Consider the following 21,142-nt stretch of genomic DNA (forward strand, 5'->3'; position numbering starts at 1 on the left):
TTACTCTAGCCTCTCCAGCTCATTGCCTTTTGGTCTCCTTCTTGTCTGTCCTTCCACTCCTTGGTTTGGTGTTGTTTCACTGTATACTCAGTATTTGGATTTCTTAGAAAGAACCTTCAGACCTTCCACTGGGAACTGCTCGTGGGCAGGGGCAGCCTGGGTCCCTGGGAGCACCCTCTTTTTTGAGTCCTGGAGGGTCACCTGCCAGCTATGGGTGGCCTTGAGCACATGTTTACTGTAGTATCGGTAGAGAGTCTTGTGATACCAGCCGCCCGGGGAAGGAGAGGACAGGTATGAACCTCAGTTGGAGGTTCAGCTTGCGGGCTGGATGAGCCTGACTGTCCTACCGGGTTTCAACCAGCTCCTCCTTCAGCAGGTCATTTATCCTACTGAGTCCAGCAGGAGGGGACACTGGGTCCTACCTGGTTCAACTTTGAAATCCTTAGATAGAGGTGGAAGTTGGAGCATTTGCCATAGTCATTTATTCCCAGAACTCAATGACTAGAGATGATTGACTTCTTTTGACCTCCTTGGCCTCTTCAGGCTGGACAAGCTTGCCAAGAGCTTTGCCTGCATCTCTCACCAGCATGCCATTCTTCCCTTCTTGACTTAGGTGCTTATCCTTCTGGAGCTCCTGGTCACAATTCCTTGTTTCTGCCCATTCCCTCACTCCCTTCCCCTGTCAGTCACATTTACTCTCTTGGTTTTCTTGGCCCTGACCATGTCCTCCTCCTAACACAAAACCTTACATAACTTCATGCCCAACATGGAGCCCAGTGTGGGACTTGAACTCACGACACAGATCAAGACCTGAGCTGAAATCAAGAGTTGGATGCTTACCTGACTGAACCCAGGGAACCCAGGTATCCCTATTTTGAATTTCTTTTTGTGTATGGTGTAAGAAAGTCCAATTTTCCCAACATTGTTTGTTGAAGAGAAATTCTTTTTTCCATTTTCTGCTTTGTTGACGATTAATTGACCCTATAATTGTGGGTTCATTTCTGGATTTTCTTTTCTGTTCCATTGATCTATGTGTCTATTTTTGTGCCAGTACCATACTGTTCTCATTACTATAGCTTTGTAATATAATTTGAAATCCAGAATTGTGATGGTTGCAGCTTTGCTTTTCTTTATCAAGATTGCTTTGGCTATTTGAGGTCTTTTGTGGTTCCATACAAATTTTCAGATTGTTGGTTCTAGCTCCGTGAAAATGCTGTTGGTATTTTGATAGAGATTGCATTAAATGTGTACATTGCTTTGGGGAGTACAGACATTTCAACAGTGTTTGTTCTTCCAATGTCTTTCCATTTCTTTGTGTTGTCTTCAATTTCTTTCATCAGTGTTTTATAGTTTTCAGAGTACAGGTCTTTCACCTCTTTGGTTAAGTTTATTCCTAGCTATCTTAACTGTTTTTGGTACAATCATAAATGGGATTGTTTTCTTCATTTCTCTTTCTGCTGCCCCATATTAGTATATAGAAGTGCAACAGATTTCCACACATTGATTTCATATTCTGGAACTTTACTGAATTTGTGTATCAGTTCTAGCTGCTGTTTGTTGGAGTCTTTTCTGGGTTTCCACATAGAGTATCATGTCATCTGCAAATAGTGAAAGTTTGGCTTCCTCCTTGCCAATTTGGATGCCTTTTCTTTCTTTTTGTTGTCTGATTGCTGTGCCTAGGACTTCAGTACTATGTTGAGTAGCAGTGGTGAGAGTGGACATCCTTGTCTTGTTCTTTTTTTTTTTTTTTAAGATTTTTTATGTATTTATTTGACAGAAAGAGACACAGCAAGAGAGGGAACACAAGCAGGGGAGTGGGAGAGGGAGAAGCAGGCTTCCTGCCCAGCAGGGAGCCTGATGTGGGGCTGGATCCCAGGATCCTGGGATCATGACTCGAGCCTAAGGGAGACACCTAATGACTGAGCCAGCCAGGTGCCGCCCCCTTGTCTTGTTCTTGACCTTAGAGGAAAAGCTCTCAGTTTTTCTCCATTAAGGATGATGCTATCTGTGGATTTTTCGTAAATGGCTTTTATTATGTTTAGTATGTTCACTCTAAACCTGTCATTTTATTGTGAATGGATGTTGTACTTTGTCAAATGCTTTTTCTTTGTCTGTTGAAATTATCATATGGTTCTTAGCCTTTCTCTTATTGATGTGATATATCATATTGATTTGCAAATATTGAACCACGCTTGCAACCTAGCAATAAATCCCACTTGATTTTTTAATGTACTGTTGGATTCGGTTTCTACTGTTTTGTTGAGGATTTTTGCATCTATGTTCATTGGAGATATTGGCCTGTAGTTCTCTTTTTGGTTGTATCTTTATCTGGTTTTGGTATCAGGGTAATGCTGGCCTTATAGAATGAATTTGGAAGTTTTCCTTCCTTTTCTATTTTTTTAAAATGTTTTATTAACATATAACGTATTATTAGCCCCAGGGATACAGGTCTGTGAATCACCAGGTTTACACACTTCAGAGCACTCACCATAGCACATACCTTCCCCAGTGTCCATAACCTAACCACCCTCTCCCTACCTCCCTCCCCCTCGGCAACCCTCAGTTTGTTTTGTGAGAATAAGAGTCTCTTATGATTTGTCCCCCTCCCAATCCCATCTTGTTTCATTTTTTCCTTCCATACCCCCTAAACTCCCTACGTTGCCTCTCAACTTCCTCATATCAGGGAGATCATATGATAACTGTCTTTCCTTGATTGACTTATTTCGCTCAGCATAATACCCTCTAGTTCCATCCACATCGTTGCAAATGGCAAGATTTCATTTCTTTTGATGCTGCATAGTATTCCATTGTATATATACACCACATCTTCTTTATCCACTCATCTGTTGATGGACATCTAGGTTCTTTCCATAGTTTGGCTATTGTGGACTTTGCTGCTGTAAACATTCGGGTGCACGTGCCCCTTCGGATCACTACATTTGTATCTTTAGGGTAAATACCCAGTAGTGCAATTGCTGGGTCATAGGGTAGCTCTATTTTCAACTTTTTGAGGAACCTCCATGCTGTTTTCCAGAGTGGTTGCACCAGCTTGCATTCCCACCAACAGTGTAGGAGGGTTCCCCTTTCTCCGCATCCTCGCCAGCATCTGTCGTTTCCTGACTTGTTAATTTTAGCCATTCTGACTGGCATGAGGTGGTATCTCATTGTGGTTTTGATTTGTATTTCCCTGATGCCGAGTGATATGGAGCACTTTTTCATGTGTCTGTTGGCCATCTAGTCTCTTCTTTGCTGAAATGTCTGTTCATGTCCTCTGCCCATTTCTTGATTGGATTATTTGTTCTTTGGGTGTTGAGTTTGGTAAGTTCTTTATAGATTTTGGATACTAGCCCTTTATCTGATATGTCGTTTGCAAATATCTTCTCCCATTATGTCTGTTGTCTTTTGGTTTTATTGACTGTTTCCTTTGCTGTGCAGAAGCTTTTGATCTTGATGAAATCCCAATAGTTCATTTTCCCCCTTGCTTCCCTTGCCTTTGGCCACATTTCTAGGAAGAAGTTGCTGTGGCTGAGGTCGAAGAGGTTGCTGTCTGTGTTCTCCTCAAGGATTTTGATGGATTCCTTTCTCACATTGAGGTCTTTCACCCATTTGGAGTCTATTGTTTTGTGTGGTGTAAAGAAATGGTCCAGTTTCATTTTTCTGCATGTGGCTGTCCAGTTTTCCCAACACCATTTGTTGAAGAGACTGTCTTTTTTCCATTGGACGTTCTTTCCTGCTTTGTCAAAGATTAGTTGACCATAGAGTTGAGGATCTATTTCTGGGCTCTCTGTTCTGTTCCACTGATCTATGTGTCTGTTTTTGTGCCAGTACCATACTGTCTTGATGATGACAGATTTGTAATAGAGCTTGAAGTCTGGAATTGTGATGCCACCAACTTTGGTTTTCTTTCCCAACATACCTGGCTATTTGAGGTCTTTCCTAGTTCCATATAAATTTTAGGATTATTTGTTCCATTTCTTTGAAAAAAAAAATGGATGGTATTTTGATAGGGATTGCATTAAATGTGTAGATTGCTTTAGGTAGCATAGACATTTTCACAGTATTTGTTCTTCCAATCCATGACATGGAACATTTTTCCATTTCTTTGTGCCTTCCTTAATTTCTTTCATGAGTACTTTATAGTTTTCTGAGTACAGATTCTTTGCCTCTTTGGTTAGGTTTATTCCTAGGTATCTTATGGTTTTGGGTGCAATTTAAATGGGATTGACTCCTTAATTTCTCTTTCTTCTGTCTTGTTGGTGTATAGAAATGCTCTGATTTCTATGCATTGATTTTATATCCTGACACTTTACTGAATGCCTGTATGAATTCTAGCATATTTGAGTGGAGTCTTTCGGGTTTTCCATGTAAAGTGGAAAAGTATCATCTACAAAGAGTGATAGTTTTACTTCTTCTTTGCCAGTTTGGATGCCTTTAATTTCTTTTTCTTGCCTGATTGCTGAAGCTAGGACTTCTAGTACTATGTTGAATAGCAGTGGTGATAGTGGACATCCCTGCCATGTTCCTGACCTTAGTGGAAATGCTCTCAGTTTTTCTCCATTGAGAATGATATCCGCGGTGGGTTTTTCATGGATGGCTTTGATGATACGGAGGTATGTACCCTCTATCCCTACACTTTGAAGAGTTTTGATGAGGAAAGGATGCTGTACTTTGTCAAATGCTTTTTCAACCTCTATTGAGAGTATCATATGGTTCTTGTTCTTTCTTTTATTAATGTATTGTATCATACTGATTGATTTGCGGATGTTGAACCAACCTTGCAGCCCTGGAATAAATCCCACTTGGTAGTGGTGATTAACCCTTTTAATGTACTGTTGGATTCTATTGACTAGTATTTTGGTGAGAATTTTCACATCTGTGTTCATCAAGGATATTGGTCTGTGATTCTCTTTTTTGATGTGGTCTTTGTCTGGTTTTGGGATCAATGTAATGCTGGCCTCATAAAATGAGTTGGAAGTTTTCCTTCCATTTCTGTTTTTTGGAAAGTTTCAAGAGAATATGAATGAATTCTTCTTTAAATGTTTGGTAGAATTCCCCTGGGAAGCCATCTGGCCCTGGGCTATTGTTTGTTGGGGGATTTTTGATGAGCGCTTCAATCTCCTTACTGGTTATGGGTCTGTTCAGGTTTTCTATTTCTTCTTGGTTCACTTGTGTTAGTTTTTATGTCTTTAGGAGTGCATCCATTTCTTCCAGATTGTCAGATTTGCTGGAGTATAGTTGCTCAAAATATGTTCTTATAATTGTTTGTATTTCTTTGGTGTTGGTTGTGATCTCTCCTCTTTCATTCATGATTTTATTTATTTGGGTCCATTCTCTTTTCTTTTTGATAAGTCGGGCCAGGGGTTTATCAATCTTCTTAGTTCTTTCAAAGAACAAGCTCCTAGTTTTGTTGATTTGTTCTGTTGTTATTTTGGTTTCAATTTTATTGATTTCTGCTCTGATCTTTATTATTTCTCTTCTCCTGCTGGGTTTAGGCTTCCTTTGTTGTTCTTTCTCGAGCTCCTTTAGGTGTAGGGTTAGGTTGTGTATTTGAGACCTTTCTTTTTTCTTGAGAAAGGCTTGTGTTGGTATATATTTTCCTCTCAGGACTGCCTTTGCTGTGTCCCACAGATTTTGAGCCATTGTGTTCTCATTATCATTTATTTCCATGAATTTTTTCAATTCTTCTTTAATTTCCTGGTTGACCCATTCATTCTTTAGTAGGATGCTCTTTAGCCTCCATGTATTTGGGTTCTTTCCAATTTCCTCTTGTAACTAAGTTCTAGCTTCAGAGCATTATGGTCTGAAAATATGCAGGGAATGATCCCGATCTTTTGGTACCAGTTGAGACCTGATTTGTGACCCAGGATGTGATCTATTCTGGAGAATGTTCCATGTGCACTAGACAATAATGTGTATTCTGTTGCTTTGGGATAGAATGTTCTGAATAAATCTGTGATGTCCATCTGGTCCAGCGTGTCATTTAAGGCCTTTATTTCCTTGTTGATCTTTTGCTTTAGATGATCTGTCCATTTCAGTAAGGGGGGTGTTAAAGTCCCCTACTATTATTGTATTATTGTCAATGTGTTTCTTTGATTTTGTTATTAATTGGTTTATATAGTTGGCTGCTCCCATGTTAGGGGCATAGATATTTAAAATTGTTAGATCTTCTTGTTGGACAGACCCTTTGAGTATGATATAGTGTCCTTCCTTATCTCTTATTATAATCTTTGGATTAAAATCTAATTTATCTTATATAAGGATTGCCACCCCAGCTTTCTTTTGATGTCCATTAGCATGGTAAATGGTTTTCCACACCCTCACTTTAAATCTGGAGGTGTCTTTGGGTCTAAAATGCGTTTCTTGTAGAGAGCATATTGATGGGTTCTGTTTTTTTATCCATTCTGATACCCTGTGTCTTTTGATTGGGGCATTTAGCCTATTTACATTCAGGGTAACTATTGAGAGATATGCATTTAGTGCCATTGTATTGCCTATAAGGTGACTGTTACTGTATATTGTCTCTGTTCCTTTCTGGTCTACTAGTTTTAGGCTCTCTCTTTGCTTAGAGGACCCTTTCAATATTTCCTATAGAGCTGGTTTGGTGTTTACAAACTCTTTTAGTTTTTGTTTGTCCTGGAAGCTTTTTATCTCTCTTTCTATTTTCAATGATAACCTAGCTGGATATAGTATTCTTGGCTGCATGTTTTTCTCATTTAGTGCTCTGAATATATCATGCCAGTTCTTTCTGGCCTGCCAGGTCTCTGTGGATAAGTCTGCTGCCAATCTAATATTTTTACCATTATATATTACAGACTTCTTGTCCCGAGCTGCTTTCAGGATTTTCTCTTTGTTACTAAGACTTGTAAATTTTATTACTAGATGATGGGGTGTGGACCTATTCTTATTGATTTTGAGGGGGATTCTCGGTCTCTGTGCCTCCTGGATTTTGATGCTGTTCCCTTTGCCATATTAGGGAAATTCTCTCCAATAATTCTCTCCAATATACCTTCTGCCCCCCCTCTCTCTTTCTTCTTCTGGAATCCCAATTATTCTAATATTGTTTCAATTTATGGTAACACTTATTTCTTGAATTCTCCCCTCGTTGTCCAGTAGTTGTTTGTCTCTCTTTTGCTCAGCTTCTTTATTCTTCGTCATTTGGTCTTCTATATCACTATTCTCTCTTCTGCCTCATTTATCCTAGCAGCAAGAGCCTCCATTTTTGATTGCACCTCATTAATAGCTTTTTTGATTTCAGCTTGGTTAGATTTTAGTTCTTTTATTTCTCCAGAAAGGGCTTTTATTTCTCCAGAGTTTCTCTAATATCTTCCATGCCTTTTTTGAGGCCAGCTAGCACCTTGATAATCGTCATTCTGAACTCTAGATCTGACATATTACCAATGTCTGTATTGATTAGGTCCCTAGCCTTCAGTACTGCCTCTTGGTCTTTTTTTGTGGTGAGTTTTTCTGCCTTGTCATTTTATCCAGATAAGAATATATCAACGAGAGAATAAAACACTAAAAGGGTGGCAAAGACCCCAGAGAAATGGGTGTTAACCAAATCAGAAGAAACCCCAAATCATGGGGAGAAGAAAGGGGGTAAAAAGAAGTTCCAAAAAAAATTAAAAAAAATAGAAAAGGAAAATATATATATTAGACTGGTGAATAGAACAGAACCACCCACTTGGTTTTGGGAGTATTTTGGTCTCTTAGAAGAAAGTACCTCCCAAAATTTTAACGAAAAAATCTTATACACACATACACACATACAAGTAAGAGTAAACACGATGAAGGGATGGAATATGACTGTAAAGATGAAAATTAAAAAAAAAATGCTAAAAAAGGAGTTGATAAGCTGGTTGGGAAAAGAAAGTGGAGAGAATTTGCTCAGTCTGGAGATTAGAACAAACCCTGTGCTAGATTTAAGGTATATTTTGATCTATTAGGAGAAGTTGTATCCCAAAATTTTTTAGAAGAAAAAATCCTATGTGTATACAAAAGATAAAGTTAGATATGATGGAGGATAAAATATGACTATAATAATAAAGGTTCAAAAAGATTTTTTTTAAAGAAAGTTATTGTTAAGATAAACTAGTTAAAAAATGTTGAAAGAGTAAAGAGTAAAAGTTAAAAAAATTAGAATAAGAAAAAATAAAATTAAAAAAATTTAATTAACTTTGCAGGACTAAAGAATCATGGGGAGAAAGCCATGAACTCCATGCTTTGCTTTCCCCTCCTCTGGTATTCCACTGTTCTCCTTGATCAGTGAGCTTGGTTTTGGCTGGATTTCTTGCTGATCTTCTCGGGGGAGGGGCCTGTTGTAGTGTTTCTCAAGTGTCTTTGCATGAGGCGGAATTGCACTGCCCTTGCCAGGGGCCAGGCTAAGTAATCTTCTGGTTCACTCGGGAGCTTTTGTTCCCTGAATGCTTTCCATAGAGCTCTGGAGGACGGGAATGAAAATGGCGGCCTCCCAATCTCTGGCCCGGAGGAGCCGAGAGCTCACCTAGAGCTCGGGGCCCCACTCCTCAGTGCGCCATCCAAGAAAAGTGCTCAATCTGTCTCAATTCTGTCTCCCTGGGCTCGGGCCGCACTCTGAGCTCACCCATCCTGTGACCGAGCTCTTCTGTCTCTGGTACACAGCCCCTCCTGGAGTCTCCAGACCCAGCAGATTCCTACCGCTCTTCCAGGGTGTCCTCCCTGGATCTTGCGGGGTCCCTGCTCAGTGGCCTGACTGTGCCACAGATCACAGTTTAAGGTAACTCTGAGCTGAGAGCTCACTCCTCTGCTCCGTCTCTGTAGCTGGCTTCTCCGCTCTAATACCTGCAAGCTCTGCACTACACTCAGACACCACTGATCCTTCTGTGACCCCGCGGGACCTGAGACCACGCTGTCCCCGCAAGGGCTCCAACCCTGCTTAGCCTCTGGAGCGATGTCCCTCAGTGGAGCAGACTTCTAAAAGTTCTGATTTTGTGCTCTGTTGTTCCGCTGCTTGCCAGGAGCTGGCCCCTCCCCTGTGTTCCCGTTGCTTTGGATTTACTTCTCCACAGGTCCTACCTTTCAGAAAGTGGTTGATTTTCTGTTTCTAGAGTTGCTGTCCTTCTTCTCTTCGATCTCCTGTTGGATTTGTAGGTGTTTGGAATGGTTTGATAACTATCTAGCTCAACTCCTGCTACCTGATGTCATCTCAGCCTGCTACTCCTTCCCTCCTTTTCTATTTTTTTGGAATAGTTTGAGAAGAATAAGGTGTTAAATTTTCTGTAAATGTTTGGTAGAATTCACCTGTGAAGCCATCTGGTCCTGGGCTATTGTTTGTTGGGAATTTTTAAATCACTGATTCAATTTCTTTGCTGGCAATTGGTCTGTTCAGATCTTCTTGATTAATCTTTATACTGCTAGTTCTTATCCTAGATCTTATATAAGAAAGTTTATTTTAAAAAAACTGGGTAGAACACTTATTATGAGATCTACCTTAACAAATTAAAAAAAATTGTATAATATAATATTGTTAACTGTAGGCATGAGACAGTCGTATAAAGAACTTTATATGAGAAGAAACTTTTTTAAAAGATTTACTTATTTTACAGAGAGTGCGCACATAAGCACAATAGGGAGGGTGAGAGGAAAAGAGAGAATCTCAAGCAGACTGCCCACTGAGTGTGAAGACCTATGCGGGGCTTGATCTCATGACCTGAGCTGAAACTAAGAGTCAGATACTTAAACCAACTGCACGACCCAAGTGCCCTGAAAATAAACTTTCATAAAATGTCTAGGCTTCCTGAATCTGAACAGACTTAGTCATGGAGCATTTAAACAAAATCTAGAGTAGGTTAGATGTAGACAAGGTCAAAGTGGCTGGAGTCATTTTCCTTGGAACAGAAAAGGTTCAGAGATGAAGTCAGGCCATGGATAGAAGCGAGAGCCCAGCATAGGCTGGAGGTGAGAGAGTGCAACAGTGAGGCAGGGCACACGAACTGGTGGGGACGCATAATAGTGCAGAGACAACATGCTTCTTGAAACGAATCGAAGCTGGTATCAGTGTCTTATACTGACTATGCAAATCTTGATGGCAAGGCTCAGCTGTATGAAGATGGTGGCTCTGCAGCTGACTGACAGAGTCAAGGGGCCTTTCTATGGCCAACTCTCCCCAGTCCTTGGCAAACTCTGGCCCAAGACACAGCTTGACCCACTCTGCGTTCATGAAGACTTTTTGTTAGGTGGATGCTAAGTTCTTCAGGTCTAGCAGATCTAACAATTTAAGAGGATTTAATATACTTCAAACCCTTGTGTGTACCACTGGGAAGAACTTCCCACCATTAGCAACATTCACTGGGCAAGCTGTTCTTCACTGGGCACCTGTTATTGAAAGTCCTGATGTTCAACCATGTGGGCATGGGCTTTGAGCATCCTGTAATCTCGTAGGAAATATCTGTAAGTAGCAGAAAGCCTATAGGGTAATGTGTAATAGGGGTGTTAGTGCTCCTTCCTCATACATAATGTAGATGGTATGATACTAGAATTGAAATTATAAAATATTTAAATGGATAGGCCATTTAAAAAATCTTACAGATTTTAATCTATATGCCTCAAATGTGATGACTGTATAAAAATAGTGTCACATTAAAAGCAGTATTTGAGAAAGAAGCAGCTTGTTTTCCCTGATCTTGGATCCTGTTAAGAGGAAAAAGAAGTTTCTGTTGCTTCATATGATGTGAAAGAGCTCCAGGTGGCCTTAACCTTGGACAGTCTTCCCTGGGTCCTCTGATGCCTTCACTTCTTCAGGCTGTTTAATTTTAGCTCTGGAAGCTTTGTGCCCTTTAATTAGGCATCCTTACTTCTGTCCTGCTTCTTCTAGCTCTGGGATTTTTCTGACTAAAGTCTGGTGGTTCATTTTGGAGTATTTTAGAGTCCCCTGCCCTTTCCATGTTGACCAGTGGAACAGAGTTATTTTTTATATTTTATTTTTTATTTGATAAAGAAAGACACAGGAAGAGAGGGAACACAAGTTGGGGAGTGGAAGAGGTGGCTTTCTCTGCAGGAAGCCCAATGCGGGGCTCAATCCCAGGGCCCTGGGATCATGACCTGAGCGGAAGGCAGATGCTTAATGACTGAGCCATTCAGCGCCCCATGGAACAAATTTCTTCACCACTCAGTGTGGCTATATGTCCCCTAAATACTTTTTTTATGGTATTGCTAGCACATACACCCCACTTCTTGAAGGGTGTGTATATGTACACACTTATATACATATATGTTTTCTAATATATTCATATATATATATATTTTTCTACACACACACACACACACACACCAGTTTTTTTTTTCTTGATTGCTATCAGATTGCTATCTAAGAATGCTACAATTTTATACCCAGTTGTTTCAGTACATGTGATTGTAGTCTAGTTTCCACAAGTCTGAAGAACCCTGACTGGAAATGAGACACAGTGACTCCTGGATTTTTTCTTGTAAGACATGTGGCTTTTGAATTTGAACCACCATTTGCCTTCACCCAAACTATGTATTCTGAAAATGGCTCTCTGTTTCTTCTGGCACAGAGTTACCATTTACAGCCACACTCTCCATTGTAGTGACATCCTTTCCAAGATCCTTGTATAACATGGCAGGTGCCAGACAGTAATATTTTCTGCTAGTACTTCTTTTTTTTTTTTTGTTAGTACTTCTTAATGCTTAGTTATTTCCTTCTCAGTAGCTCACGGATAACGTGCTCAGCTGCAGGAACCTGCCCTGCAGGATTTCCCACACATGGGGGAAGGCGCTCTGGGGGTTGGACAGCACATGGCCACTGGTTGTCTTCTCAGGGATTCCATTCCCATTTCGCCCTCTGCCTTCTCCTGTGAGCACTGCTCTGCCAAACCTGCCACACCTCCCATCTGCTGAGGCCAGTGTGAATGGGTCCACCATCTGGCCCAGGTCTGTGGTACCCCGTTGGGCATAGGGCACAGAGGTCAAAGTGGCCAGGAAGCTTGAGGAGAGAAGAAAGGTGGTAGAGCTCCCTGAGCCCTTGCTGCAGAAGTGGGTCATTCTCAGTGGGAACAGGCAGAGGCCTTTGTGGGCCATAGCATGAATCTCTGACCTCATATTTTGCCTAGCATCCACATCCTGTGTTTTTCTCAGTCTGGAAAGGCACAGTTCAGGCCAAGAGGCCATTGTAGCCTGGGGCCCTGATGGTTTTTTTGGTTTGTTTTCTTTTTTTATTAATAGCTTTGTTGTGATATAATTTACATACCATATATTTCACCTACTTGAAGATACAGTTCAGTGGCTTTTAGTATATTCACAGATATGAGCAACTATCCCCACTGTCAATTTTATAATATTTTCATCATCTCAAAACCTAAAGGAAACCCTACCCTTTAGCCACCACCTCCGTCATTACCCCACCCCCTACCTCTCCAGTTCCAGGGACCTACTAATAAGCTTTCTATTTCTGTCCCTGTTTCCTTTTTCTGGACTTTCATATGAATGGAATAGACTATGTGGTCACTCGTGACTGGCTTATCTCACTTAGCATAATGTTTCAAGATTCATCCATGTTAAAAAAAAAAAAAGATTCATCCATGTTGTAGCATGTGTCACTGTTTCATCCCTTTTCATGGCAGCATAATATTCCATTGTATAGATAGACCACATTTTGTTTATTTGTCTGTTGATGGATATTTGGGTTGCTTCATCTTTTGGCTGGTGTTGATAATATCACTACAAATATTTGGATATAGGTTTCTGTGTGGGTATCTGTTCTCATTTCTCTTGGGTATATACCAAAAGTAGAATGGTTGGATCATGTGGTAACTTTAAGTTTATTCATTTCAGGAAATGCCAAGTGGTTTCCCAAAGTGGCTGCACCATTTTGCTTTCTTGTCAACAGTGTATGACAGTTCCAGTTTCTCTACATCTTTCTCACCATTTGTTGATCTAACTTTTTGATTTTTAGCCATACTAGTGGGTGTGAGCTCATGAGGTTTTGGAAGAATTTAGGGAGGATTTTCCCTTTCTAGTAGTTTTGAAATCCATTATATATAATTATATATAAATACATATTATAAATATAATTTAAATGCATAACTATATACAAAACACTTTTAAATGTAGTGTCTATAGAAGAATGGCTGCCAAGATGTCCTATTGCCTATCACAGTAATAAAGAAGATTTCAATATTTGCTCATTCAAATATTCTTACTGCTCAAAACCAATGTGGGAAACTTTGTAATGCATGAGGGAAGGGGATGGAAGGGAATGGGTGGAGAAGTGGGAGCAGGTGGTGTATTTTCAGGAACAGGAGATTGCCCTATTGCTTATCTGTGTGTCTCACAGCTCCCCCTGTCTTTCAGGAGGACTGGCGTTGGCCCATGTGCTCTTCTTCTATCTGAAGTACTTGGTGCTCTTTGGTGTTCCAGCTCTGCTCATGCGCCTGGATGGACTCACACCACCACCCCTCCCTCGCTGTGTGAGCACCATGTTCAGTTTCACGGGGATGTGGAGGTCAGTAGTTTGTTTTATTAAAGCCTTTTGGGGTTGTCCAGTGGGAGGAGCCATGGCTTGGTGAACTTCAGAGGGTTTGGGCTACCATCCTTTCTCTGTCCCTCACTCAAGCTACACTTGGCACTCGGGTTTCTTCATCTGTCTAATAGGATGAAAATCTGTGCTTTCCGAACAGCTCAAAATTACTGCCAAGCTGTGAAGATAATGTGAGATAAGACAATTTCTCTCCAGGTCTATGTACAAATGCACTTAGGATGGTATGTAAATGGTGTCTTACTAACTTGGGATAGGCTGCAATGGATTATTTTATTGCTTTCTGTTTTTCTTGAAAATGACCTCTGTCCATGTGGGACTGTCAGTTAAAACAACAGAATTAGGATAATAGAATAGGTCCCTGTTGGCATTTACTAGCTCCCAGATCTGGGACAATTTACTAAATTTCTCTAAGTTTCAATTTTCTTCTCTCTTAAATGGCAATAATAATAGTGAGGGTGATTATACCCATATTTGAGAGTTGTTTTGAATATTAAATAAGCTGATGTATTTAAGGCATTTGGCACATAGATGTTTACAAATGTTAGCTTTTTATCCTTTTATTGTTCCTATACTTGATGCACATGGATAGACAGATGTGTTTTCTGAGTTTTCTTTCTCTTCTTGATTTTGCCCCTTAAACGTATGGCTGGCCTGGAGTTTTTGTTCCAAAAGATCCCTCAGCCCCCTTCTGTTTCTGATGTTCTCCAGATGGGCTTGCTTGCTCCTGTGTGTTTCTTATCACTTCGAGTATGCAATAAGTGACAGGCTTGCTTTTGCAATTGCAAACCTAATGGAGGAAGCTCAGCCTGGGGACCTGCTCACTCATGGGGGTCAGCACGTCTTAGGCACCTCCATTTCCCCCACCAGAGCCTCATCCCTGCTCGGAGTTGCTGTTCTGGCTCATTCACATGGCACCTTTCATTTTATATTTCATCTCTGTAGGCAGAAGATAGAGGACCCAGGTAGAGGAAGAGCTCAGTGAATATTATCATATCTGATGTGGCTGTTAACAAAGGTGTAGGTAGCCTGTGACGGGCCATAGCAGCTGATTATAGATGCTGAAATTTTTTAAACCTCTGAAATGCATTTTGTTATTGGTTCAGTTTGCTTCTTGGGATTAGAAATTTCGTATGGTTATTGCAAGTAATGTTAGAGGATTGCTTTGATTTGTCCTTAATTACGTCAATTATCATAGGTTGCCCAGTTTTAATGGCAGGGTTGGAGAATGCTAGCAAAGGGGTTTTCTCTAGCCAGGGGGACACAGAGTGGTTCTTGGTTAAAAGTTGAGCCTAGTTGGGAGGCTCTGTTAACTTCTGACTTACTCATCAAATTAATTTACCAAACAAATGGGTTGGGACCCAGCATAATTTGGGGTCCTATCTCCAGTGACTGGTGTGCGCCTAGCATGGTTCCTCTGCCTCCCTGTGAATGCTTGCCCTCATGCAGTTCTTAGGAAGCATATTCTCCTAAAGGGCTTCTTGTGTCGGTTGGTATAATGAAAACCCATGAGACTTGGGCAGGCATGCTAGACCCAGGCTCCTTGCCCACAGAGCTCAGCCCACTGATGGTCACAAGAGGCTCTTTGGACTGTTGACTGTATTTCACATTCAGAGTAGTTGTCTTCTTGTCCTTTATTATTTTAATTAATTCTTTTTGGTCCAATAACCTCTGTTGTCTATACACAATGAAAGCAGAGAGAGCATATCTGCCAAGACCTTTTTCATTTTCGGTTAAAACTAGACTCAAATCATGTAGACTCAAGGTTGTGGAAACACTCCTCCCTCCCTCCCCTTAAAGTTTTAAGACAGATGTGGGCGAGAGAGTGATAGAAGCTGCTGTGAGCTGGAAGCTTTGGGTGAGCTCTGGGAGTGATGCAGTTCTAGGGTGAAGTGTTTACGAGAGCTTGTGATGTAGTGACAAACATGGTCTTCTCTGGGAGTGACCTAGGCTTTTATTTATTTTTATTTTTTACTTTTTAAAAAGACTTTATTTATTTATTTGACAGAGAGAGAGATCACAGGCAGAGCAGCAGGCAGAGAGAGAGGGGGAAGCAGGCTCCCCACTGAGCAGAGAGCCTGATTTGGGACTCGATCCCAGGACCCTGAGATCATGATCTGAGCGGAAGGCAGAGGCTTAACCCACTGAGCCACCCTCGCAACCCAAGACTTTCAGCCTGGCTTTTCCCCCTCAGCTTACATGGGGTGGGTTTTCCCCTTCACAGGTTTTAGTTTGCTGAAGGGTTTCCCAGTTTGCCTGTTATACTTAGAAACACCTTGGCCTTTGTTCTTTGTACACTGTGACCATGCCTCACTAAATAGTTGAATTTAGGAAGGGAGGTCAACTCTGCACTACAGTGCACAATTTAAGGCTCAGAAGAAATAGTATTGAATTGAAAAAATAAACCTTATAGCTTCTCTTTTACACTGTTTGCAGATATTCCCCTGTCCTTCAGAGGAAATTTACCCTGTTCGTGCTCGGGATCTGCTAGCCTAACCCTACAGCAGCCCTGGTCTCCACTCTCTAACTTTTCTCTGTAAAATGCACACTGAAGGAAAATAAAGTTTTGAATTTGTAGTTTCTGTTTACATTTAGCTTTATCTTAATATTTCTGAGCCATCTATCGAGGTGTTGCTGCAGACAGGGAATTGCCTTCTCCTCCTGGATAGGGATCTGGAAGGGACTGAATCACAAACAGATGTGAAAGCTGGCCATGCACATTACTCTGGGCAGTGGCAACCAGTCATATAGTGACACAAAGGGAAGGGTGGATGGGAAGTGGAGGGAAGAAATTTAAAAAACCGTGTTCTCAGATTGTCTAGTGGTTACCTGACCTTCTAGAAAGTCCATACTGAGTGAGATTTATTTATTTATTTTAGCCTTTATTTATTTGAGACAGCAAGAGAGAGCACAAGCCAGGAGGAGGGGCAGAGGGAGAGGGAGGAGCAGACTTCCCATTGAGCAAGGAGCCCAATGTGGGGCTCGATCCCAGGACCTGGGATCATGACCTGAGCCGAAGGTAGATGCTTAACCGACTTAGCCACCCAGGTGTCCCTGGATGAGGTTTAGAACTGGTGATGAGAGATGAATTTTTAGCCTCCCATTTTAAAGGCAGTTTACACACCTGAACACCGTGCTGACTGATTGCAGCATATTTCAGTCCACTTACCAGTGAGAGAAGACTTGAAGCCAGCAGCCTACCATATCAGAGGAGTCTGAGCTCTACATCATAAAACAAATGACACTGGCCATCAGCAGAAAGATAATGTTCCTTGACATGCTAGTTCAAATTGGTCATGAAAAATTGCTATTTACCTAGATAGCCCAGACCCGAAGGGTAAGACCTGGTGGGTTTGTTTATTTATTTATTTTTTCCCCTTCTAGCTCTTTTCTTTCATATAATTCCTGCTCATATATTTGGCGGCATAACAAAACCCTAAGGAGTATGTGTATTCCCACTTGTGTGATTTTTCTGTGACCTTACAGACCTGAGAAATTGAGAATTTTCTGCTTAATTTTTAGATTTCATGTTTTAATTTAGGTAGGCTGAGATCTGTAATGAGCATCTTTTGCTGGGAGTCATTAAAGATGACATTGCATGTCTGAGGTTTCAAATTAGAAGTCTGATCATGTTCCCCTGATTTGATTTTTAGCTATGGAAGCAAAGTGTGCAAAGTGATAGAATTTCTCATGGCGGCTGGTGAGTTATGGGTCAATTTCAATTATCTCAGGAATTTCGCACAGCTTGCCCTCTGCCTTTCTTGAATTATGGTGCTCTCAGGTCTTCATAGGCAAACTCATGCATCACTGCCTAACCTAGAGAAATTTGGGTACTGCTAGACCTTAATCAGTGGGGACATTTTGGAATTGGGGCTGGGGTGGAGTCTGAACCTCTTCTTTCAGTGGGAAATTGATGGCATGAACTTTTAGGTCAATAGAAGAATTTAGGGCCTGGGTGAGAGTTGGTCCAGGCCTGTGGTAGATGTTGAAAACTAGCTCTGTAAACTGCTGGCTTTATGTTAGACCTGCCTTTGAATCATTTCTGACCTCAGGTTGTAGGAGTGGATGGTGAGCGTGGAGTTGGTGAAGGACACACCATGTCCACCAGCCCCGCTGGGTAGGTGGTGGGGGCAGCATGAACATAAAGGGGGAAAGATGGAAAGGGTGCCGTTGATATGCGTTCACTGTTTTTGCAGGCAGCCTGCTAACCAAGATCTTGTTACTAACTGTGTGACTTGGGCAAATAATTAAAATGCTCTGGGCTAACCTTTTCATGTCTAAAATAGAGATAATAATAGCACTTGGCACACAGGGGCAATGGGAGGATTGACCGAGCCTGGTGTTCAGTAGGTCCTCAGGAAGGAGTAGCTTCTAAGTGTTTTTTTGCACTTGAAAATCTAGCAAAGCCAGAGGTGACTGAGAAGTCAGCCTGTGGGTAGGTGGTATTGGGGAAGCAGTGGGCAGTGATGGGACTGGCCAAGGAAAGGCTCCAGTCCAGCTCTGAGCCTGGGATGTGACAGCTCAGAAAATCACGGGCTCTCTGCCCTCAGAGGAGAGATGGATCCACTCGATTCTCAGTTTTCTCTACTGTTGAATGAAAGAAAGACTCTTGTCATTAGATGTTGTCTATATTCCCTTCCATTTCTGTGTTTATATGAGCCCCAGCTGCATTGGATGGGGAGGACCACCAGGCCCTGGGAGTGGAGTCCTGTCTCCCTCACTATCCATGTGGTTGGTCAAAAAGTTGTTTAACTTCCTAATTCTTCAATTTTCTGAGTCAGTAAAATAAAGCTCATCATAGGACTTGCCTCCCTGGGTTGTTGCGAGGCTTCAGTGAGACCAGAGCTAACACAGGAACACAGGGCAGGCACACTGTAGACACTACGATGTTAGTCAATAATCATAATTAGAGATGTGCGTGTGAACTCCATATTGTGTGTTTTGTTTTGTGTTTTAAATTTCCCAGAAAAGACGGACCCAATAGCATGGGCAGTGGAAGGAGGTGGAAGGTGGTAGAAATGGGGAGTAATATGTGGAAAGCATGAATTTCAGAAGGAAAGCACGAGTTCCCTGTAATCTGCACTGATTTGAACTCTCCCTCAATTTAGGGGGTTCTTTTAGCATACAGTTTCCAGCTACTGGACATTTGTATTACCTCACATTTGGTCCTTCTGTCTTATCCCATCTCAACAGACTAGATAACATATTTCCTTTTCCCGACAGTTATATTTCAAAATCGCTTTACCTTTTCCTTCCAAACACAGACTTCCATAAATCAGAGTGGAATACCAAGTTGAGCAGATTTTATGAACCATTATTATGTTTTGGTTCCTGGATTTATTTTGACTTCAAATATAGATACTCTGTCTCCTCTCCATTCCCTCCCCCTGTAGAGGATGGTTCCAATGCGCGTATTACTGAGCAAACTCTCAGACTGGGGTCTTTCAGAGTCAGCAGCACTCTGGCACGAGAAACACTGGGCAGCTTCTGACAGAGGGCTCTCTGGCTGCTCACCAGTGACTGAGAGCCCAGATCTGGAGCCTGACTCTGTGGCTTTGATCCTGGCTCTACTACTTATTTTCTGGGGGAACCTCTCTGTGCCTCAGTTTCCTTCTCTGGAAAATGGAGATGTGACTGTGCCTGCCTCTGAGAACGGATACCCTGAGTCCCCACCAGCTCACACCCACCAGCCTGTAAGCTCTTTGAGGAGAGTGATCAGACCTTCTTCTTGGTTAACCTGTGTCCCCCAGCACCCTCCTCAGGGCCCAGCATGTAGTGGGTGCTCAGGAACTCTGTGCTGCCGGGAGGAATGGTCACTTTTCTCTGAAATCTTCATCATCAGGTCTTAAGAGCAAACTTTTCAAACTTCTCTGTGTGACCGCTGTGCAGATTCTCCATGTAGCGTGCACCCCCATGTCGTTGCTGTGGGCGTTCCAGGCCTCGGCCACACTGGTGCCTCGTGTTCCTCACCTCCCTGTGTGTGTCTCAGTGACTCTCAGGGGCTGGTGTGCCGAAATACTGTGTTGGCTTGCGGTTTCCTTGGGAATGAGTCTTCCTTGAAAGGAATGAGGAGTCAACACCTTCTTAACTTCATTCCTGTCATTATTTTTTTAGATATCCTGCCACATCCCTGAGAGCAGATGAAGGAGAGAGTTGCAAAGTTGAAGGAAGAAAAGCGATTCCATTCAGACTGTTTGTCTTTGGGGACTGGATTTGTCTGAGGGAGGGGCTGAAGAACAGATCCTAATCCCCTGCAGTGGAAGATGAGGAACCTAGGGGCAGACTGGGAGTGAAGCCCTTCTAGAACATGTCCTCACAATGAGTAATAATAAGAGTAATAATAGTAATGGTAGTAACAACAGCACTGGGGTCTGCAAGCAGCAAAAACATTGAGCAAGGCATATTTCTGAGTGCTTTTATATATTTAGTTTATTTAATCCTCACAAAACTCCTCTGTGTAGGTACTGTTATCCCCACTTTGCAAATGATGAAACTGAGACATAGAGAGGTTGAGTAATTCTCCTTAAATCACACAGCTAGTAGGTGGTAGAGCTGGGCTTTGAACCTAAGCATGTGGTTTTGGACTCTGTACTTGTATCACCACCTTTTCCTGTCTCTCCAGAGAAATGAAACTGAAGTGAATTCCTCCTCCCAGTTCTGGAGCATGAGACTTGTGTGACAGGATCTGGGACTTTGGGGGTATCTGAGAATGATGATTGTCTATGTACTGACCCCCTAAAAGGGAGATGGAACAGGGAAGGGTACAGTCAGGCAGTGGGTTGGCCTCTGTGCTCCCAGGGGTGAGGAGAAAGGGAGTTGCCATTTAACCCTGAGTAACTGAGTGCTGTGGGGTCAGTGGGCCAGCATCCTTATGCAATCCAGAAACAGCTGCTTGAATGAAGGTGGGAGGAGAGGGGTTCATCTGGTGCCAACAATAGAAACTTGACTCCATTTTTCTTGCCAGTGTCTCCTGTGTGGAGCTTGGGTAATGGCTGTCCTCCTCCTACTGTGTTTCTTTACCTCACGTTGGTCTGGGTCAGATACTATTTGACAATAAAAATGGAGAATTGCCCCTTCTCTGCCAGTCATTAAATGTCTGGGTCCCCACCACTATCTTCTTTCTTTCTTTTTTATTTTAGCACTATCTTATTTCTAATTTACACCTTCCCTTCAGCAAACTAGTGTTGCTTTTTGTTCCACCTCAGATCTGAGGATTAAATTCAAAGTGCAATCTGCTTTTACTCGTAAATGCTTATAGGAATTTTGATGTCTTCGTTTAACATTGGTATGCAGTTAGATCTCTCCTCCTTTGCCTGTGTAGTTTCTGCCTTTGGTGATAAGCTGAGGAAGCCCATTTGAAATGTATTTATTTTTATGTAAGGAGGAATTCCTACTTTAGGGATCCACTGGTTACTGAAACTGTTTTTCTGTAGATTCTCAAACACCCGCTCGCCACAAACTTCCTGTCATCTAACACGGTGCCCGGCACATAGTAGGCACTCAACAAACATATTTCCTGAGTGAAAGATAATGAACCCCTGTGCTCCTGCACTCCTGAAGAAGAAAGAAAAGAAAAACTGACTTACATGTGAAGTGGGGGGGTCTAACTTACTT

At 41.8% G+C, this 21,142-nt stretch overlaps 1 protein-coding gene across 2 annotated transcripts in view; it reads left to right on the forward strand.

Annotated features, from left to right (window-relative positions):
- HHAT (hedgehog acyltransferase) overlaps positions 1 to 21,142 on the forward strand; it is a 329,885-nt gene that overhangs the window by 127,468 nt on the left and 181,275 nt on the right. For both annotated transcript variants that reach the window (XM_080824654.1, XM_080824653.1), the window contains exon 8: positions 13,345 to 13,495. In XM_080824654.1, the coding sequence (XP_080680780.1) occupies positions 13,345 to 13,495 (151 nt within the window). The remainder of the gene's footprint in view (positions 1 to 13,344; positions 13,496 to 21,142) is intronic.

This window comes from Martes martes (assembly GCF_963455335.1).
Source record: "Martes martes genome assembly, chromosome: 15".
Lineage (NCBI taxonomy): Eukaryota > Metazoa > Chordata > Mammalia > Carnivora > Mustelidae > Martes > Martes martes.